This window comes from Microtus pennsylvanicus, chromosome 11 (genome assembly GCF_037038515.1).
Source record: "Microtus pennsylvanicus isolate mMicPen1 chromosome 11, mMicPen1.hap1, whole genome shotgun sequence".
NCBI lineage: Eukaryota > Metazoa > Chordata > Mammalia > Rodentia > Cricetidae > Microtus > Microtus pennsylvanicus.
Genome location: NC_134589.1, coordinates 24,016,295 through 24,039,359, shown reverse-complemented (window position 1 = coordinate 24,039,359; position 23,065 = coordinate 24,016,295). Strand labels below are relative to the sequence as shown.

Genomic DNA, 23,065 nt, shown 5'->3' with positions numbered 1-23,065 from the left:
GTTGAAAGAGCCCCAACGTTCATCTGTCCCTTGTTTAAAAAAGATTCCCCAAACCGGAAGACTTCTTTGAAGCGTTCTAAAACGCGTCTCCACCCGAACCTGGCAGTAATTCCCCATGAATTATCAGTTAGGTTTAAGTTTTAAAGGTGAGCGCCGCAACTTCCGCTTTCATAAAGCCCCTCTCAAAAGGGGGAGTTGGAAACGTATCGCGAGAGTCTAACGGGACGCGTATAGGGCTTGAGCCCTGCTCTCGCGTTGTTTGGCGAAGTAATGGGTCGAGGTGAAAAGGAAGCGCGAAGTATCGCGGGAACCGAGGGAACCTCTCGCGAGACTTTGGGCGCTCGCCCCTCCCCCTCCACCAAGTGCCGTTTCGGTTTAATCTAGTGTGTGACTGAGTCTGGGTGAGGGAGCGGGATGTGTATGTGAGGTGTCGGGGCGAGGCGGAGGCTAGAGAAGGGGGCTCCCTCGGGGACGAGGGACAAAGCGGGAGCTCAGGCCGCCGAGCCCGGGCGCCGAACCGGGCTACCGGGTAGAGGAAGGGCCCGCGCAGTCCTCCCGGGGCGCCAGAGCCGGAGTCGGCCCCTCAGGCTCGGGCGCTCGGCTTCCTGCTTCCTTGCGGTCCCGGGCTCGCGGGCCTGAAGATCGGCTTGGCGCGGGGGGGCGGCGGCGGCGAGCAGACTCGAGTTGGTGCGGGTGTCTCTCTCCTTCCACCGCCGAGGAACTCTCATTTCTTCCCTCGCTCCTTCCCTCCCCCCCCCCCACCTCATGTAGGAGGGCGCTGAGGAGGCGAGAGGGAGGAGGAGCCTGGCCTGCGGTCCCTTCCCTCCCCACCCCCTTTTAAGGGGTTCCTTGGTGGGCGTGGGGTCGGGGGGGAGGGTGGGGCTTTTTGGAGTGCTGGGGAACTTTTTCCCCTTCTTCTGGCTCGGGGAAAGGGAATGCCCAATTCCGAGAGACATGGGGGTAAGAAGGACGCGAGCGGAGGAGCTTCTGGAACTTCGCAGCCGTCATCGGGAGGTGGCAGCTCCAACAGCAGGGAGCGTCACCGCTTGGTGTCGAAGCACAAGCGGCATAAGTCCAAGCACTCCAAAGATACGGGGTTGGTGACCCCCGAAGCAGCATCTTTGGGTACAGTGATCAAACCTTTGGTGGAGTATGATGACATCAGCTCGGATTCAGACACCTTCTCGGATGACAAGATCTTCAAATTAGACAGGAGGGAGAATGATGAGCGTCGTGGAACGGATCGGAGTGACCGCCTGCACAGACATCGTCACCACCAGCACCGGCGGTCTCGAGACTTGCTAAGAACTAAGCAGACCGAGAAAGAAAAAATCCAGGAAGTCTCCAAATCTGGGTCCACGAAGGACCGGATATCAGGAAGTTCAAAGCGTTCAGCGGAGGGGAGTGATGACTATGGGAAGGCACAAGTATCCAAAAGCAGCAGCAAGGAATCCAGGTCATCCAAACTCCACAAGGAGAAGACCCGGAAAGAACGTGAGTTGAAGTCCGGGCACAAGGACCGGAGTAAAAGTCATCGGAAAAGGGAAACACCCAAAAGTTACAAAACGGTGGATAGCCCCAAACGGAGATCCAGGAGTCCGCATAGGAAATGGTCTGACAGTTCCAAGCAAGATGACAGCCCTTCAGGAGCGTCTTATGGCCAAGAGTACGACCTTAGCCCCCCAAGGTCTCACACTTCTAGCAATTATGACTCTTACAAGAAGAGTCCTGGGAGTACCTCAAGAAGGCAGTCAGCCAGCCCACCTTACAAAGAGCCTTCTGCTTACCAGTCCAGCGCTCGCTCACCCAGCCCCTACAGTAGACGACAGAGGTCTGTGAGTCCCTATAGCCGGAGACGGTCGTCCAGCTACGAAAGGAGCGGCTCTTACAGCGGGAGATCACCCAGTCCCTACGGTCGAAGGCGATCTAGCAGCCCTTTCTTGAGCAAGAGGTCTCTGAGTCGGAGTCCGATCCCCAGGTGAGCTGTTACCTGTCTTTCCTAAGGTCGGGTGGGTTGCAAGCGGTTGGCAATTCGTCCTTATAACGTTTTGTTAAAGCTTGCAGTGTTCGTCTTTGGCTAGGGTGGCTAGTCATTTAGGTAAGTCTGGCTTTTCCTTTAACCCAGAATTGAGAAGTAAAGATTTCACATGCCTCCAGCTGCTCAAGCAAGGTAGGTAGGTACTTGCACTAATGGGAATCTTCAGTGGTAAGAAATCATGCATTTCCCTAGGGAGTGCATGATCTCCAAACTTATTTAGAGCCACTTGTTGCTTTGTCTTTACTTTGTAAGTCATATTGATACCAGTGTTTAAACTCTATTGAAATTAAGAAGAAAAATGAGAAATTACAAATTTTCATTAAACAATTTATTTAATTTTATGTGCATTGGTGTGAGGGTGTCAGATTCCCTGGAACTTGAGTTAGAGACAGTTGTGAGCTGCCATGTAGATGCTGGGAATTGAACCTAGGTCCTCTGGTAGAACCAGCCGGTGCTCATAACCTTAAGCTGAGCCACCTCTCCAGCCACATGAGTTTACATTTCTATTTTGAGTCCGTTTGCCTATTATCCTACCAATTTTGTCTTCTGGGTTACCAAATCTAATTAGTTATATCTTACTGAATAGCACTATCTTGTAACTGTTTAGTAAAAATTGAGCTAATGAGGGTGTTTTCTTTTTGACATAGAGCCTAGCAGAAAGTGATTCCAAAGAGTTTGAATTTTTTTTCTAGCACCACTGTTGACTTATTTTAACACTAATACTTTTTTTTAAGATTTTGTCTTTTTTATTACGTATATGAGCGTTTTATTTCCATTCATGTATGTGTACATGCATTTATGGTATCCTCAGAGGCCAGAAGAGGGTGTGGAGTCTCCTGTTTCTGGAGTTACAGACAGTTGTGAGCTGCCATGTGGGTGCTGGGATTTGAACCCCGGTGCTCTGGACCACTGAGCTATCTCTCTAGCCCAACACTAGCAAGTTTTCCTTGAAATATATAGTAATAATTGCCTTCAGCTTGATATTTTTGTAAGAAAGATGTGTTAATTTGAAATTGCCTATGGAAAATTGTGTTCTTGTTTCATGTCTGAACCCATCACTTTCCACAAAAACAATAGGAGCGTTAGTGTTTTTGGTTTTTCGAGATAGGGTTTCTCTGTAACAGTCCTGGCTGTCCTGGAACTCACTCTGTAGACCAGGCTGGCCTGGAACTCACAGAGATCCACCTGCCTCTGCCTCCTGAGTGCTGGATTAAAGGCACTTTCCGGCAGGAGCTTTAGTTTTATCTGAGTGGAATCTTAATATTTCTTTGTAACCTTTGGCAAATGATTAATTTGTCCATACCTGAGTTTCTTTATGTGAAAAATAGGAGTACCTGCTTCAAGGCTGTTGTGAAGATTAATAAATATGAAGCATGTTACTGTATCTTGTACCTAGAACGTACATTTTATGGGTGAAAACCACAGGTAAAGATTAATTCATGCATATGCTTTATAAGTCAGAGTATATTTCACTGTCTAATAGATAAATACACTAAAGTGTATTTGCCTAACTACAGTGCTTAAATTTCCTTAGTATTTTCTCATTCTGGTATTAAAAAAAAATCAAACATAGGTTGAAAGAATTATGTTAAACTTGCAGATATCTAACACCTAAATTCTGCAATTAATATTTATTTATTTATTATGTATACAATATTCTGTCTGTGTGTATGTCTGCAGCCAGAAGAGGACACCAGACCTCATTCCAATGGTTGTGAGCCACCATGTGGTTGCCAGGAATTGAACTCAGGACCTTTGGAAGAGCAGGCAATGCTCTTAACCACTGAGCCATCTCTCCAGCCCCCTGCAATTAACATATTTTGTCATGTCTGTTTATCTTCATTATTTCATCTTTTGTTTAGGTTCATCTCAAAATTGTAGCAAACAGCATACTTTTTTTTTTTTTTTTTTTTTTTTGGTTTTTCGAGACAGGGTTTCTCTGTGGCTTTGAAGCCTGTCCTGTAGACCAGGCTGGTCTCGAACTCACAGAGATCCTCCTGCCTCTGCCTCCCAAGTGCTGGGATTAAAGGCGTGCGCCACCACCGCCCGGCCAACAGCATACTTTTATAAACATTTACCATGCAAACCATTTCTTAGAATTCATAATTTTTTAGAGAGGTATGATTTATATCTATTGGAATACGTAAGTGATAAATGTACCATTTGTAATGTTGCATAGTTATAAAAGGGAATCTAAGAATTTTATGTTTTTTATACAGAGTTTCATGCTGTAACCTAGGATGGCCTGAAATTTGCTGTGTATCTTATGCTGGTCTGAAACTGGCCTGAAATTTCCAGCAATCCTACCTTAACCTCTTGACTTGTTGGGATTACAGACATTATCTATAAAATTAGGCAGAATATTTGTTTTCTTTAGAGTATTAACATTAAGGTTACTTGAAAAATTTTTTACTCTTGAGTTTAGAAATTTAAAGGGTTAAAAGAGAATTTTGGGTAAGAGTTTTTGTTTTGAAATCATTCTTTTTAGATTCTTAGATATGTGCAGATAACATGTTCTCTTAAGTGAACTGAGAAAGTGTGTTCTTTTAATTGAAATGAATGTAGTGATGGCAGATATAAACCTAGTAGTGTGTGGAGAGAGTATGCTGGTGGGGTATGCAAGTATAAACATAAAATATTGGAAATATGCACTTTTTGTTGTGTTGTACAGAGCATTATTTATATTCATCCATTATATAATTTTGTTTATTGCAATTCCCAACAGTAAGTAACCAAAAAAAATTATAGAGTGTGGAACCTGAGCAGACTGGCACACATCCATAAGTTCAGTGTTTTGACAAACTGTAGCAAGAGAATTTTGATTTCAAGGCCAGCCTGGACTGTTGTTTGAAACCTCATTTCAAAAAGACCAAACAATGGGCTGACAAGATGACTCTCTACCTGAGTTTGAGCCTTAGAACCTCATGTAAGGTGGAAGGAGAGAACTGACTTCAGAGTTATCCTCCAACATCCATAGATCATATACATGCACAATAATAATAAAAATCTATTTCTTTCTTTCCTTTTTCCCCAGCTTCCTTTATTTCTTTATTTTTTCTTTTCGCAATAGAGTTACTCTGTGTAGCTCTGTCTGTCCTGGAACTCACTCTGTAGACCAGACTGACCTCAAAATCAGACTCAGAGATCAATCTGACTCTGCTTCTCTAGTGCTGGGATTAAAGGCGTGCGCCACTACTGCCCCACCAAATTTATTTATTTTTGAGATAGGTCTCATGTAGCTATGGCCAACCTACAATTTTTTATATAGACCAGACTGGCCTAGAACTCAGAGATCCACCTGTCTCTTGCCTCCATAGTGCTATTAAAGGCTTGTGCTATCATGCTGACATAAGAAGAATTGAAAAGGCTCCTTTCCCTCCAAAAAGAGGGCTGGTGATATAATTCAGTTTACATAGTATGGTTAAGGCCCTATATTTAATTTTCTGTTTTTTCAAGAGAGAGTTTCTCTGTGTAGCTTTGGCTGTCCTGGCACTCTGTATAGATTCTTCATTTGGGAAGAATAGACTGGGGAAAAACACCATTTTGGTTGTGGGTCAGTGCTTGGGAATGAACTCAGGGATTTTTGCATGTTAAACAAGTGCTCACTATGTAGACCAGGCTGGCCTAGAACTCAGAGATTTCACTTGTCTGTGATTCTCTATAGACATTATAGTGTGTCACTAAAGGTGTTTGCCGTAACACCCAGGCTTGGCACCTCTTATTTATTTATTTGGCACAGGGTCTCATTATGCAGCCCTGGTTGGCTGGAAATTCATGTAGACCAGGCTGTTTCAAATGCCTGTCTACCTCTTCTTCCCAAGTAAGTGCTGGGACTCAAGTGCTTCGTTTTAGTCAATTTTAGTAGCTTTCATTGGTTTTCTTCACACTGAATCTTGAGCAGGACAACGTAAAAACGTAATTAATGACACTTTAAAATAATCTGTTCTGTAGATTTCCAGATTTTATTTTACAGTCATTCATAATTTTTTTTTGTTGGACTGGAAAAATGGCTTAGCAGTTAAGAATATTGGCTGTAGCTGGGCAGAGTTTGAAGCTAGCCTGGTCTACATATCAAATTTTAGGCTAGCCAGGGCTACATAGGATTATCCCATTTCTAAAACAAAACAAACAAGTAAGTTTATTTGTACATGTAGTAATTTCTTGTTTTATGTGTCTTAAAAAGTTGATTGGAAATCATTTTTGTGTTAAAGGAACTAAGTAAGACCTTTAATATCAGCACTCTGGAGATGAGGACACAACTTTGTAATAAGCTGAGGCTGTAAGTAGTACCCTAGTTAAAGGGTTAGAAATTGGGCTGAAGTGTTAGATCAGTGGTTAGGAGCACTGGTTGTTCTTCAGGAGGAAGATTCCCAGCACCCATACAGTGACTCACAAACATCTCTAAATCCAGTCCCAGAGATTCTGATGCTCTTCTCTGGACAGTGGACACAGACATGGTGCTCTTACATAAATAAAGGCAAAAATTTATAAAAAAAAATTCTTAAAGTAAGCTTTGTGACTATGACTACATAGTGGGCAATTTTGATGCTTTCGTTTTTTAATTTTTTTTAAATTTATTTTTCCTATTTTCAAGACAGGGTTTCTTTGTTAGCCTTGTCTGTCCTAGAATTAGCTCTTGTAGACTAGGCTTGCTTTGAACTTAGATCCTCCTGCTTCTGCCTGCCAAGATGAGATTACAAATAGGAGCCAAGTCCTAGCCAAATGAATTTTTAGTTTTACTTAATTCAAATGTATATTTATGCATGATTGAGAATCTTTAAATTTCCTTTTTTGTTTTTAGATAATAGTCTCAAGTAGCCCAGGCTGGTTTTGAGTTTGCTGTATAACAGGATGACTTTGATTTGATTTTTTTCTTTTTTAAATCTTTAAAATTTTATGTGTGTTTGCATGCATGTATGTATGTGTTCCATGTGCATGCCTGGCATTCAAGGAAATAAGAAGTGACTGTTGGATGATTTGAGCTACCAAGTAGGTGTTGGGAAATGCGTTTAACCACTGACCTTTTTTTTTTTTACTTTTAAAGAGGGGGTTTCTTTGTGTACCTCTAGCTGTCCTGGAACTCACTCTGTAGACCAGGCTGGTCTCGAACTTGCATATATATGCCTGCCTCTGCTTCTGAAGTGCTGAGAATAAAGGTGTGCACCACCAACTGGCCAATCCTTTTCTGTAGTGCCAACTTTGAATCTCTTTCTCTCTGTGTGTGTATCTGTGTATGTTTTCTGAGATGGGTGTCTCAATAAATAACTATGGCTGTCCTGGAATTCACTCTGTAGACTAAGATGGCTTTGGACTCACAGATCCACCAGCCTGTCTCTCCCAAGTGCTGGGGGTAAAGGCATGTACCCAATGCCCAACTTGGTTTATAATTATTTTATATGTATGGATTGTTTGACTGTATGTCTGTGTACCGTGTACTTGCAGTGATCCGGGAGACAATAAAGGGAGTTGAATCACCTGGAACTAGAGTAACAGATAATTAAATACCATGTGGGCTTTGGGATTAGAACCCCAGACCTCTGGAACTTCCAGTGTTCTTAATCACTGAGTCAGTCTCTCCTAACCCCATTTCTCCCCTGATTTTTTTTTTTTTTGAGATGGTAATCTTGTCTTTGAACTCAGATGTTCTTATGCCTCTGCCTTTCAAGTGCTAGGATTAAAGGACTGTGCCACCATGCCTGGCTTTAATCATCTTTTAAAATTGATAACTCAGAATGGGATCAAATTTACAGATGTAGACCTGTTTTGCTGACCTATTGTCTTCTTTTTTTTTTTTTTTTTTTGGTTTTTCCAGACAGGGTTTCTCTGTGGTTTTGGAGCCTGTCCTGGAACCAGCTCTTGTAGACCAGGCTGGTCTCGAACTCACAGAGATCCGCCTGCCTCTGCCTCCCGAGTGCTAGGATTAAAGGCGTGTGCCACCACCGCCCGGCTATTGTCTTCTTTTATCTCTGTTTATTGTCTATTTCAAACTGCCTTTTTCTTTTTTCAGTAGGAAATCCATGAAGTCCAGAAGCAGAAGTCCTGCATATTCAAGACACTCATCTTCTCATAGTAAAAAGAAGAGATCCGGGTCACACAGCCGTCATTCCAGTATCTCACCTGTCAGGCTTCCATTGAATTCCAGCCTGGGAGCTGAACTCAGTAGGAAAAAGAAGGAAAGAGCAGCTGCTGCAGCAGCAGCAAAAATGGATGGAAAAGATTCCAAGGGTTCACCCATCACTCTGACTAAAAAAGATAAAGTTGAGGTGAAGGAGTCAGGGTTAGAGTCTAAAAAGTTACCCAGGGGTATAAAGTCAGAAAAATCTATCCCAGATACTGAACTGATAAATGTAGCACATTCAAACACAGAGATAAAAAATTGTTTAGATGTAGGGAAAGTTAAGTTGGATGAGAACCTGCAGAAGCATCCTGTTCTTAAGGATTTGAAAGCTCAGGGAGTAAAAGACATTAAACCTGTAGCACTGAAGGAGGTGATTGTTACTTCTAAGGAGACAGAGACTTCAGAAAAGGAGGCCCTTCCACCTCTCCCCACAATTACTTCTCCACCCCCTTTACCATCTACTACCCCTCCACCTCAGGCACCCCCTTTGCCACCTTTGCCTCCACTACCAGCTATTCCACTGCAGCCACCTCTGCCTCCTCCCCAACCACCATCTAGTCAAGCTCCTGTTTCTAGTGCTTCAACTTTGCCCTCTTCTCCTCACCCAAGGACATCTACTCTGTGCTCTCAGACAAATTCTCAGCCCCCTGTACAGGTTTCTGTGAAGACTCAAGTATCTGTAACAGCTGCTATCCCACATCTGAAAACTTCAACATTGCCTCCTCTGCCTCTCCCTCCCTTGTTACCTGGAGATGATGATATGGATAGGTAAGTTCCATAATAGAATGGAAGAAGTCAGTCTTTTTGATCAATAATGTATTTGCTTTTTAAATTTTTTGAAACTATTAGACTGCATATCTTTTCAGGATGCTTTTATTGTTAGGAATTGCTTTTTTGTTTTTTAGTGGAAAACAATCCATTTTGTTTTGCTTTAGACTAGAGAATTAAAACTTTGTGGGTTTTTTCTTTTCATTTAAAAAAAAAAACAAAAAAATTACATTGTTTATTTTCAAGTGTGTATAATATGTCTCAGTGTGGAGACCAGAGGAAAATTTGGTGGGAGTCAGTTTTTTTTGTCCTGTGTATCCAGCCTCAGGCTTGGTGGCAAGTGCTTTTACCTGCCGAATTATCTTGATGGGTAGCTTTTGGGATTAGGCAGGGATAGGGTGCTGTTATGCTCACTGTGTAGTCTCAGGTAACCTTAAGCTCACAACAGTCCTGCCTCAATCTCCAGAATGCTGGAATTATAGATATGTATCACTATGCCTGACAAAAATTAGATTTTATGTGTGTGTATGCTTGTATGACTATTTTGTCTATACATATGTATGTGTACTGTGACTGTGTGGTCAGAAGATGATGATGGAACCTTTGGAATAAGAGTATGGATGGTTCTAAGCTACCGTAAGGTGCAGGGAACTGCACTCAAGTCTCTAGAAGAATAGTAGTTAATTACTCTAAATTACTGCTCTTAATTATATCTTTCCAGCCCCACTTTTACTCAATTTGAGTATTTTTTGTTTGTTTATATGCATGTGTGTGAGTCTGTATGAATTTATGTACACCACATGAATGTAGGACAATGTAGGCCAGAAGTTATTGGATCTCTTGGGACTGTAGTTATAAGTGTTGGTGAGCTGTCATGTGAGTACTAAGAACCAAACTAGTTCCTCTGGAAGAGCAATAATCACTCTTTAACCCATGAGCTATTTTTCCAGGTCTAAGTGTACTTTTTTTAAAAATTTATGTGTGTGTACATATGTGTGCATCAGAGTACAGAAGGCGCCCTGATACCTCATGTCTTACATAACCATATTTCTCCGCCATATATTTATTTAAAAAAGTTTATTGTGGGGCTGGAGAGATGGCTCAGAGGTTAAGAGCACTGGCTCTTCTTCCAGAGGTCCTGAGATCAATTCCCAGCAATCACATGGTGGCTCATAGCCATCTGTAATGAGATCTGGTGCCCTCTTTTGGCCTGCAGGGATACATGCAAACAGAACACTGTATACATAATAAATAAATTTTAAAAAAAGTTTATGTGTGTGTGTGTGTGTGTGTGTGTACACCATGTTATACATGTGGAAATCAGAGGGCCATTTTGTGGAGTTGGTTCTTACCTTTGTTCTTTACATAGGTTCCAAATGGAGCTCAGGTCAGCAGGGTTTCATGACAAACATACATCTTTACCCACCCAGCTATCTCAATACCCCTGTTTTCTTTTTGTAATATTTTGATTTTAATATCTATAAAGAATTTTTAGAGTGATACTTTTTGCTTGTTTGTTTATTCCTTCAGAGAGGGTTTTCTCTCTGTAATGGCCTTGACTGTCCTGGAACTTGATCAGGCTGGCCTTTAACTCACAGAGATCCTCTTGCCTCTGCCTACTGAGTGCTGGGATTAAAGGCATACACTACCACCTCTGGTGGGTGATATAATTTATAAAGATCACTTATCCTATAGTTAAAAAAAGAGCAGTATGTAGAATCCTTGATAATTAGACTATAACTTACAATGGGATGATCTTAAATTTTAATTAGTATTTTGAGTGTTGATTACTGAAATGATTATGAAGCATGCATCTTTTTTTTTTACTTTATGTCAATTGGTGTGAAAGTATCAGATTTTCTGGAACTGCTGGGGTTACAGACAGTTGGGAGCTTCTATAAGGGTGCTAGGAATTGAACCGGGTCCTCTGGAAGAGTCAGTGGCCTTAACTGCTGAGCCATCTCTCCAGCCCCAAATGACATTATGAAAGTTATTATTTTTTTCAATCTATTGGGCCATACTAGCTGAACAAGAAGACCTCCAAACAGATATGCTTTAGCCATATAGAAGTCTATAGTCTTACTGGTTTTTCTGTTGAGATCTTATCCTCTTATTTTCTAGGGGATGAGTTGCATTTACTGTTGTAGACTTCATTGTAAATAGAAAAATGAGTGCCATTTATTTTAAATTGCAAACCTACTTTCCAACTTTTTCTGATATCAGTAGTTTGACATCATTAGTTTAAGTATGATTCTGTGTGTGGGTGCATGAGTATATGGAAGTGCAGGCGTGCAAACAGAGGCCTAAAGTCAGTGTTGGGTATTGTTCCTCAGGAGTTACTCACCTTGTTTTTGTTTTGTTTTAATTTATAAATATATTTAATCTAGCTGGGGGTGGGCCATTAATACTAATACTTGGGAAGCAGAAGTAGGCAGATCTAGTTTGGTCTACATAGTGAATCCCAGAACAGCCAGGTCTATTAAAATCCTGTCTTAAATTTTTTTTTTTAATTTGAATTATAAATATTTTGCCTGCATATATTTGTATGTGCATTGTAAGATTGGGTTTCTCTGTGTTGCCCTAATTATCCTGGAAGTAGCTTTACGGAGCAAGCTAGCCTTGAACTCGCAAGATGTCGTGCCCCCCCCCCCCTCCTGAGAGCTGGGATTAAAGGTGTGTGCCACTACTGTCTGACCAGGTCAGCTGTTTCTTATATACAAGAATTACAGCAATTTAAAAGGTGAACCTTTTAAAAAAAATGGTGAAGCCAGGAGGTGGTGGCGCATGCCTTTAATCCCAGCACTCGGGAGGCAGAGGCAGGTGGATCTCTGTGAGTTCGAGGCCAGCCTGGTCTACAAGACCTAGTTCCAGGCCAGGCTCCAAAGCTACAGAGAAACCCTGTCTCAAAAAAAATAAAATAAAATAAAATAAAAAATAAAAAAGTGGTGAATGAGCCAGGCGGTGGTGATGCAAGCACTAGGGAGGCAGATTTCTGTGAGTTCAAGGCCAGCCTGGTCTACAGGAGTGAGTTCCAGGACAGGCACCGAAGCTACAGAGAAACCTTGTCTTGAAAAAACAAAAAACAAAAACAAAAGGTGAATGAGAAACCACAAACTATACATACAGACAGAGTCTGTACATCACTATTTCCTAGTAACTATTTTAGCATATAACATCTCTTTCTGTCAGGCTCTCTATCCATACTTTGCACATTTAGTGCCTTATAGTAAAAGCTGTAGTGCTTGTTAAATTTGGAATTTTATGGGTCTTCATTTTTTTTCTAGGTTTTTAGTATATTGAAATTTACTGAAGCAAGATTTTGACTCCTTCAGATTGGTGTAGTCTGAACTGATAGTACATGTCTTATTAAAAACTCATCCTTATAAACTTCCTTAAACTAGAATCTTCTTTTTTTTTTTTTAAGACTAGTCAAATGCAGTAGTGAGAAAGGGGGAAAGTGTAGAACAGGAGTTCAATCTGTAACTGACTGTGAACAATCAATTGAGATAACTCACTACCTTCGGACCATTCTTGTAGAATGTCTTTTTTTCTTTTTTTTTTCTAAAAAGACTGTCTCTCTTCGTAGACCTGCCTGTCCTAGAACTCTCTTTGTATACCAGGCTGGCCTTAAATTGATAGAGCTCCTCCTGCATCTGCCTCTTTGTGTATTAGGATTAAAGGCTAGCAGGATGCACATTTTTCAATGGTAATAAACTATATTTGAAGCCATTAAATAAATCTTTGAGAAAAAAAGTCAAACATAGACTTAGTGATAGTCCTAGACATTTCAGATATTTTGAGTTTTCTTGTTTTCTTAAGTGAACAGAACTAGGAAAATCTCTTAAAATCCTGAAAAATTGAGACTATAAAGAATATTTTGACAGTGTTTATTGAATTATAATTTTCCTTGTTTATATATTTAAAAATTAAAAAATTTTGAAAGCCTATATTCTTTTCTCATTTTTTGCTAATAAACTTTTATGCTAGGAAAATCTGACTGTAGATTCTTATGAATGCTTATCTTTATTTACTAGGAGTATTTAAATAGGAAGCGTTCGTGATTATACTTTATTGACTTCCCAGTTGTGGTTTATGTGGTATAAACTAAGTAGATTCCTTAATTATTCATTTATAGGGGATCAAGATGATAAAAACTAGTAAGAAGCATTACCTCTTAAAATTATGTTCTTGGGGGTTTGTTTTTGTGTTTTTATTTGTTTGTTTTGTTTTTTTTGGAAACAGGGTCCCTTTACACATGCCCTGGAACTCCACTACAGAGGCTTGGCTGGCCTTAAACTATGAGATTAGCTTGCCACTGCCACTTGAATGCTGGAATGAAAGGCATGTGGTAAATGTGGGGGGCCAGCCACGATAATGTTAAGTCTGGGCAGGTCACCCAAAGGAAGTTCTTTACTTCCAACCATTATCACCTGGTACTCTGGCCATCAATAAATTTAAATAAGAGGCCTGAGTCTCAGTAGTTTACCACGAAGCAATACCTGGTAGCCAGAAAACACCACAAACTAAATTACCCGATCCCCACTCAAGAGCAGACCATTCAAAGTTAATGTATATAGGATCACCTGCCAGCACACCTCACCAGGACACCCCTAGACAAATGTCAGCCAATCGGGGGGTCTTGAACCTCAGAAACCCCTAACCCTCACCTTTTCTACTATAAAAACCCAATTCTAATTTAGCTCGGTGCTCTCTGTTATTCCGATACGTTGGACGTGCAGAGAGACTGAGTTTGCAAACTCGATTAAAATAAAGGCTCTTTGCTTTTACATATGGGACTCGGTCTCCTTTGTTGGCTTTTGTGAGGACCCCACGGATTTGGGCATAACATTTGGGTGCCGTCTGGGATCCCCTAAAGCCTACTAGGACTACCACCTGTAGAGCCTTCAACCGGCCTATGAGTTTTTGTTTCATGTTGTTAAGTTTTCTGTGTTCATGAGACATGTCTCTCATGTCTGTGTCATGAGTTTTTGTGAGCAGGCCCAGAATCCGTAGTGCCTGAAAACGATCTGGCGATGCACAAAAGATTACAGTCTTCATGCCTGGGGAGACATTCTTGGGCCCTTCTGCAGAGAGTGGTTCTCTCTGGGGAGACACGCGAGTAGCATGGTCAGTTGGCTTTTGTGGGGACCCCGCAGATTTGGGCATAACAGTAACAACACACACACGTGCATGCATATACACAATTTTAAAATAAAACTATTTTTAAAATTTGAATTTACCAGGCTTTATAGCAAATATCTATAATCCCAGTACACAGGAGGCTAAGATGAGAGGATTGCTGGGAGTTCAAGGCCAGCCAGAAATGCTAGCGAGATCTTGTCTCAAAAATAAATAAATAAAAAACAAAAAACAAAAGCCCCAAAAGATTACAATTTCTAATTTCTAGAAAGCTGACTTTATCTTATTCCTACTCACTACTCTAATTTGCTAGCTATATAATCCTGTAATGGTCTTATTATAATTCTGCTGTCCCAAAGACATCCATGCAGGGAAAAAAAAAAGAATAATTTTGCTGCTTGAATTTTTTTTTTTTCACCTTCTTCGAGATAGGGTTTCTCTGTAGCTTTGGAGCCTGTCCTGGAACTAGCTCTTGTAGACCAGGCTGGTCTCGAACTCACAGAGATCCGCCTGCCTCTGCCTCCCGAGTGCTGGGATTAAAGGTACGCGCCACCACTGCCTGGCCCCTAAATTCTTTTTAAGTCTTTAGTCATCAAGTGATAAATTGTTGGCCTTTTTCATTTAAATCTTTGTTAGAGAAAGTTAAATTTTGTTAAAGAGTAAGTTTCATGAATTGTATGAGCTGCAATCATACATTGTGACTTTTAGAACTTGGATTGCACATTTTATTTCATTTCAATAAAAAGTGTCATTGAATCATTTATGTATTGTTTTAAATATTGAAACAGCATTACATATAGTCACTGGCCTTAATAAATAATGCTTGCTGTGTAAACTGGGCAGTGGTGGCATACCTTTAATCCCAGCATTCGGGAGGCAGACTCAGGTGGACCTCTGAGTTCAAGGCTAGTCTTGCCTACTGGAGAGAGTTTCAGGACAGCCAGGGTGGTTATTCAGGTTCACCCTGTCTTGAAAAGCCAAAAAGAAAAAAACAGCAGTGTAATTGAGGCTAGCATCTTTTAATTTCTAATCCTTCTGCCTGAACCTCACCAAGTTTAGATCCTTCCTTCCCCTTCCTCACCAGAAGATATACTGGGTATTTAATTCAGGATCTGGCACCTGCTAGGCAAGAATTATATCACTTTGAACTAGAGAAATGGCTCAGTGGTTTAGAGCACTGCCTGTTCCTCTAGAGGACCTGATTTCAATACCTTCGTGGCAGTTTACATTCCATCTGTAACAACAGTCCCAAGGTATCTGATGCCCTCTTCTGACCTCTATAATCATTGCATGCATGTAGTGCATAGACTGTACATATAAAAATAAATATTAAGTGAGTTCAAAGCCAGTCTGGTCTACAAAGTGAGTTCCAGGACAACTAGGACTGTTACACAGAGAAACCTTGTCTCAAAAAACCAAAAATCAAAACAAAACCAAAACAAATTTTAAAAAGATTGTAATTAATGTATACTTAAATATTAACATATTAAGAACATTCCCCCACTATTTTCACACATGAGAAAATAGGCGTATTCACAGTGCTTACTTTAAGAAATTTTACTTTAATATTTGGTAAAATGAAAACACTTAATCTTGCTATTTAATAAATTGGTTATATTAATCAGTTAATTAACTAATAAACTTCAATAAGTTCTAACTTTTTAGTATGTTTTTAGATTTATTGTTATGGCTATGAAAGTTTTAGCTACATTAATGTATGCATACCATGTGTATATCTGGTTCCGACAAATCAAAGGAAGGCATGGTATTCCTTGCAACTGGAATTATTTATAGTTGTGAGCTGTCAGGTCTGTGCTGGGAATTGAGCTGCAGTCCTCCTAAAGAGCCTATTTTGGCCCTTAGCCATAATTCCATAAGTAAAATCTTTAATCTTTTTAATAGTTGTGCATAATAGTATTCTTTTAAAGCTTATTTGAGTAGCCTCTGAGTCATCTTTTTATCCTCTCATCTCTACTCAGTCCAAAAGAAATGGTTCCATCAAAGCCTGCAAAAAAAGAGAAGGAGCAGAGAACTCGCCACCTCCTCACCGATTTGCCTCTTCCTCCTGAGCTACCAGGTGGTGATCCATCTCCCCCAGATTCTCCAGAGCCAAAGGTGATTACGCCTCCTCAACAACCGTATAAAAAGAGACCAAAGTAAGTTTATCAGTTAAACTGATAAAGTTTAAGTTTTTTTGAGAAAGGGTTTTTCTGTTGCAATGGTGCCTGCCCTGAAACTCTCTGTATAGCAGACTGGCCTCGATCTGACAGAAATCTTCCCGCCTTTGCATTCCGAGTGCTGGGATTAAAGACGTGTGCCACCACTGCCCAGCATGTGACTTTTTTATTTTATGTGTATGGGTATTTTTTCTTGATGTAGTTCTGTGCCTTAAATACTCTATTAAATACAGAGAGTCCCAAAGAGGGTGCTAGGTCTTCTGGGACTGCAGTTATAGTTAGTTGTGAGTCATCATGTAGGTGCCAGGGATTTAACCCATGTCCATGACTTCACTGCTTAGTTATCCGTCTCACCAGCACTTTAGGGAATTTTCTTCTTTTTAGTTTGTTTTTGAGACAGGGTTTCTCTGTCTACTTTGGAACCTGTCCTGGAACTCAAGACCAAGCTGGCCTCGAACTCACAGAGATAACTCACCTGCCTCTGCCTCCCGAGTACTGAGACTAAAGGCATGTGCCACCATGGCCTGGCTAGGGATCTCTTTTTAATTGAAGAGTATTCTCTTCTGTTTTATTTTTTTTTTTAATTTTTTTTTATTTTTTGGTTTTTCGAGACAGGGTTTCTCTGTGGCTTTGGAGCCTGTCCTGGAACTAGCTCTGTAGACCAGGCTGGTCTCGAACTCACAGAGATCCGTCTGCCTCTGCCTCCCGAGTGCTGGGATTAAAGGCGTGTGCCACCATCGCCCGGCTCTCTTCTGTTTTTTATCTAAAATTTATATATCTTTTACAACTCATAGAAGCGGGAGTTAAAAAATACATCTTTTATTTCATTTTCGTTGGAAACAGTCTTTGCAAGGATGCTTTTCTATTCCTACAGATCTTAGTTACTGTTTTCTCACTGTGAAGAGACACTATGGCTGAGGCAACTCTTGTAAAATAAACCATTTAATTGAGGGCTTTCTTACCATTTAAAGCATTTAGTCTATTGCCACAGTTGCATGCAAGCACCATCCTAAGAACTACATTTTGATTCATAGGCAGATAGTGGGAATAATACAGGGTCTGGCTTCGGCTTTAGAAACCTCAAAAACCACCTCCAGTACACACTTCTTTCAATAAGGTCACACCTGCTAATCTTTCTAATCCTATCAAAGAATTTCACCACTTGATGACTAAATATTCAAATATATGAGCCTATGGCAGCCATTCTCATTCAAACCACCAAGCATAATACATAGCTAACGTTTTTGTTGTTGTTGAGACAGGATCTTACTATGTTTTTCTGGCTGGCCTGGAGCTCACAGAGATTGCATGCCTTTAATTCCAGCACTTGGGAAGTAGAGGCAGGCTGATCTCTTGATTTTAAGGTCAGCGTGCTCTATAGTGTGAGTTCCAGGACAGCCAGAGACCTAGTTACTTAGTGAGATCCTGTCTCAAGCGAAAAAAATAAAAACACCAAACCACATTTCTTTTGAAAAGCAATCCATGTACTTAGTGAAAACTCACACATTCTGCTGCACTACCAGCTTGTATCATTTTGAAGTCAGAATCCATTATAAACACTGACAGTTTATTATTTATTTTCTGCCATTTCAACAAAAATTTTATAAATAAAACTGGACAGTGGTAGCATACACCTTTAATCCTAGCACTTGGGAGATAGAGATTGATGGATCTTGGTGAGTTTGAGGCCAGCCTGGTCTACAAAATGAATGCCAGGACAGGCTCCAGAGCTACACAGAGAAACACTGTCTTGAAGACAAAACAAATTTAAACAAAACAAACAAATGTGTAAAAAGACAGTCATTTAATAGCAAGGTAACAGTTTTTAATTGGTTTTCTTTTTAGAATTTGTTGTCCTCGTTATGGAGAAAGAAGACAAACAGAAAGTGATTGGGGGAAGCGATGTGTGGATAAATTTGACATTATTGGGATTATTGGAGAAGGAACGTATGGCCAAGTATATAAAGCCAAGGACAAAGACACAGGTAAGTATTTCCTTAAAATTCCTGATGTCAGAAGCATAATAATTTAATAATTACTAGTACTTTAAATAAATTTAGTAAAATAAGTTTTAGATTTTAATTTGTTCTCTTAATTATTAAGTAGATTAAAATGTTCCAAAAAATAGTTTTGTCAATTCTTAGTTTCGATTTACTCTAGGACCTCCCTGTACTAAGTCCTTTATATAAAATAGCCTAACATTTGCATGTAACCTCTGCCCATTTTCCTGTATAATAATCTATAGACTCTTTGTTACCAATAAAAGCAAATTATGAATAAACATTATTATCATTCAAGGATTAATGACAAAGAAAATGATTTTTGAACATGTCCAGTTCAGACACTATCTCCTTCCAGCTGGAAATGTTTTTAGTTTATAGTAATTTGTCCATGAATGACATACAAAATACAGAGAGCTGACTGTACGGTAGTTTATTATTAAAGTTTTCCTTTTGAGCTAGTTCAGTGGTAGATGGTTTGCATACATTTGTGAGGTTCTGGATTTGATTTTCAGCATTACAAGCTAAAATTTTAAATTTTCTACATTTGTTGTCTATTCTGAATATTGATTTGACTTTTTGATAGGTTTTGTTTTTTGTTTTATATTCTGTTTTAGTCCTAGAATTTGAATTTAGGGCTTACACAAGAAGTCTATCAAAAAAGCTGTAATCGGGCTGGAGAGATGGCTCAGTGGTTAAGAGCATTGCCTGCTCTTCCAAAGGTCATGAGTTCAATTCCCAGCAACCACATGGTGGCTCACAACCATCTGTAAAGAGGTCTGGCGCCCTCTTCTGGCCTTTAGGCATACAGACAGAATATTGTATACATAATAAATAAAAAAAAAAAAGCTGTAATCCCAGTCTTCTTTGTTGTATATTATAAACTGTTACTTTCTGGAAATTTTTATGTGTTATTTTGTGGGGAACGTATTTTATTTATTTATATAACTGATTTAACTTTTATGTCCATTGGTGTGAAGGTGCCATATCCCCTGGAACTGGAACTACAGACAATTGTGAGCTGCCATGTGGGTGCTGGGAACTGAACTTGGGTCCTTTGGAAGAGCAGCCAGTGTTCCTAACCACTGAGCCATATTTAGCAAGTGCACATACATGTGTCTGTTTCTGGCTTTGGTTATATTTGCGTCACGGTACACAGCAAGGATTCTTTTCTTCTTCTACCATGTGATATCATTGGGGAAGAAGAGGTAGAAATTTAAGTTGGAGACAGCTTAGTCTACTTAGCAAAACCTTGTCTCAGAAATGAGAAAGAGAGGTAGGAAAAGAATGAGATTATGTATCAGCTTGAAGATAGGAATAAGGCTGGTTGTGTACCCTGATGTTAGAAGGCATTCTTACCATAGGCTCAAAGCTCAATCTCAGCCTCTTAAAGAAAAGAAGGGAAACATAGAGGCTTTATGTAAAAAAATACAAAAATGCGTATGTCTGAATACCGGTTCATGACAATGACTAATAACTGCAGTTGATTATAGTGACAGTCCACTTATATTTTTGCAGGAGAACTAGTAGCTCTGAAGAAGGTTCGACTAGATAATGAGAAAGAGGGCTTCCCAATCACAGCCATCCGAGAGATCAAAATCCTTCGTCAGTTAGTACATCGAAGTGTTGTTAACATGAAGGAAATTGTTACAGACAAACAAGATGCACTGGATTTCAAGAAAGACAAAGGTAATAGTAGAAATTTCTGCATCTTTAATTTCATGTATATGAGATTTTATCTGCAAGCACACATATGCCTACAAAAACAAAAACTGCTCTTAACTATAGAGCCATCTCTCTATCTCCATTTATATGAATCTTGGGAGGTGGGCAGGGAGAGTTGACAGGGATTCTGTAACTCACTAAGTAGACCAGGCTGGCCTTGAACTCAGAGTTCTGCCTGACTCCGCCTCCAGAGATCTGAGATTAAAGATAAGCCCAGCATTTATTTATTTTTTAGATAGAGTCTCCTTGTAACGCTGACTCCTGGAAATTTCTGTATGTACACTTTACAATCTTCAAACATGAACTTAGGTATCTACTTTCCTCTGACTCCCAAATTTATTTTTTTTTAAGTTTATTTATTTATTTATTCGTGTACAGTGTTCTGTCTGCATATGTGCCTTCAAGCCAGAAGGGGGTGCCAGATCTCATTTTAGATGATTGTGTGCCACCATGTAGTTTTTGGGAATTGAACTCGGGACCTCTGGAAGAGAAGCCAGTGCTCTTAACCTCTGAGCCATCTCTCCAGCCCCCAAGTGTATTTTTATCTGTATAAATGTTTTTGTCTGCGCGGAGGCCAGAAGAAGCACTAGATGTCCTGATACTGGGGTTACCAATGGTTGTAAGCAGCCATGTGGATTTTTAGAATTGAATAGAGATCCATTGCAAGAGCTATAAGTGTTCTTATTTACTAAACCATACTTGCTATGTAGAACAGGCTGGATCTCCTGGAGCTGGAGTTGTAGGTGGTTGTAAGCCACACATTGTTGTTACTGGGAACCAAACGTAGGTCCTCTGCAAGAGCATTATGTGCTCTTAAATGCTGGACTATCTTTCCAGCTCCTATTTTGTTTTTTAAGACAGGGTCTTATTATGTAGTCTAGGCTGGTCTCCAGTTTCTTGTTAACTTCTTCATTCAACAGCCTGCCAAATAATGTGATTATAGTTTTATACTACCACACAATTTTATTTTTCCTTTCTTAGCTTGCTTACCACTGTGTGAACTTTTTAGGATATTATCTCACGAAGCTAGGCTAGCCTCAAGCTTTCTATATAGGTAAGGATGACATTGAACTTATTACCCTCATGCCTCTATCTTCCAAGTGCTGAGATTAAAGTGATGTGCTGCCATGTGTAGTTCTGCCAGTGTCAATTTTTTTTTGACAGGTTGACGTCAGTCTTCTTTCTTTTTTTCTAAGATCTATTTATGTGTACAAATGTTTACATGTGTATGTGCATGCCATATGTGTACAGTGGCCACAGAAGTCAGAGTTGTTGTCAGATCCCCTGGAACTGGAGGTAAAAGTGATTGTAAGCCACCGTGTGGATGCTGGAAATTGAACTCAGGTCGTCTACAAGAACCATAAGTGCTCTTAACCACTGAGTCATCTCTCCAGCCCCAGAGTTTTGCTCCACCCCCTTCTCCCCCAAGCACCTATTTGATTACTTTTCAACACAGGGTTTCCCTACGAAGTTCTGGATGTTCTGGAACTCTCTTTGTAGGCCAGTTTAGCCTCAAGCTCACAGGGTTCCAACTGTTTCTATATCCAAGTGCTTGTTTTTGTAAACTTGTTTTATTTCTATTTTATATGTGTGGATGTTTTGCCTAAAATGCATGTTTGCATTTTATACATCCAGTACTGGTGGAGGACCTATAACTGACGTTATCGACAGTTGTGAGTAACAGAATGGGTGCTGGAATCAAATCTGGATCCTCTGCAATAACAGCAAGTGCTCTTAACTGCTGCTCCTTCCTTTTAGTCCCAAATCTTACTTTTTTATTATTATATTTTGGGGTGTGTGTGATATGAGTTAAGGTGATTGCAGATGAGGGCTTTAAGAGAGATAGCTCCCTCATTATGAGGACCTGAATTAAATTCCTAGACATCACACAGAAGATTTAGGCATGGCGGAGTACACATGAAATCCCAGTGTTAGGAAAGCAAATGGGCAAGTCGTTGGCACTAGCTGGTCAGTCATCCCATTGACTAAGTGAATTAAATAAAGCAAGAGACCCTGTTCTTTTTTTTTTTTTTTTTTTTTTTTTTTTTTTTTTTTTTTTTTGGTTTTTCGAGACAGGGTTTCTCTGTGGTTTTGGAGCCTGTCCTGGAACTAGCTCTTGTAGACCAGGCTGGTCTCGAACTCACAGAGATCCGCCTGCCTCTGCCTCCCAAGTGCTGGGATTAAAGGCGTGCGCCACCACCGCCCGGCAAGAGACCCTGTTCTTAAAAAACAAGTTGGGACTGTCCAGATGGCTCAGCAGGTAGAGGTTCTTTTTTTCAGGATTGACAACCTAGGTAGATCCCACAGGTGACATGAACCATTTCCTAATTTTTTTTTTGATCTTCCCATGCATGCCACGCACACACAAACAAAATAATTAACAAGAAAAAGACAATGAATGCCACCTGCATTTGACCTAAAATATGTATTAGCAGATTAAGCTAGGTATGGAGTTATATTACTATAATCATAACTGGAGGCTGGGCCGAGAATCACAGGTTCAAAGTCTATGAAATATGTTTGAGTCCAACGTAGGATAATATATAAAAACTTAATTCTTTTTTCAAAAGAGTGATTTTTGTTTGTTTGATTTTGCTAAATAGTATTGTTTAATAAAATATACATTTTAGGCCAGGTACTGGTGGTGCTTGCCTTTAATATCAGCACTTAGGAGGCAGAGGCAGGCAGATGTATGTGAATTCGAGGCCAGCTTAGTCTACAGAGTGAATTCCCAGGACAGCCAGGGCTACACAGAAAAATCCTGTTTCACAAACCAACTAAGCAAAACATGCATTTAAAAAACAATTACTTTATGTGTATGGGTGTTTTGTCTGTACATACCACATGTGTGCATGGTGCCCACAGAGACTAGACATTAGATTCCCTGGAACTGGGATTACAGACATGTGGGTTCTGGGAATCAAACCTGGATTCTCTCAAAGAACAGCCAGTGCTTGTAACAGCTGAGCCATCTCTCTAGCCCCCTAAACATTCTTTATGAATAAATTTCAAGGTAGTATGTAAGATAAAATTACTTAGTCAACTGATTTTTATAGTAGTTTTAGATTGATTTTAAGAAATACAGTAAAAATTTATATAG

The 23,065-nt window shown here is 40.0% G+C and overlaps 1 protein-coding gene across 7 annotated transcripts in view; it reads left to right on the top strand.

Moving 5' to 3' along the window:
* The first annotated feature begins 365 nt into the window (after positions 1-365).
* The window catches only part of Cdk12 (cyclin dependent kinase 12), a 74,733-nt gene continuing 52,033 nt past the window's right edge, over positions 366-23,065 (top strand). For 5 of the 7 annotated variants that reach the window (XM_075990853.1, XM_075990850.1, XM_075990852.1 and 2 more), the window contains exons 1-5: positions 366-1,978; positions 8,046-8,924; positions 16,043-16,219; positions 18,086-18,225; positions 19,759-19,929. In XM_075990853.1, coding sequence (XP_075846968.1) covers positions 936-1,978; positions 8,046-8,924; positions 16,043-16,219; positions 18,086-18,225; positions 19,759-19,929 — 2,410 coding nt within the window. In that variant the 5' untranslated portion in view covers positions 366-935. The remainder of the gene's footprint in view (positions 1,979-8,045; positions 8,925-16,042; positions 16,220-18,085; positions 18,226-19,758; positions 19,930-23,065) is intronic. The other 2 variants (XM_075990848.1, XM_075990854.1) reach the window with 2 other exon arrangements.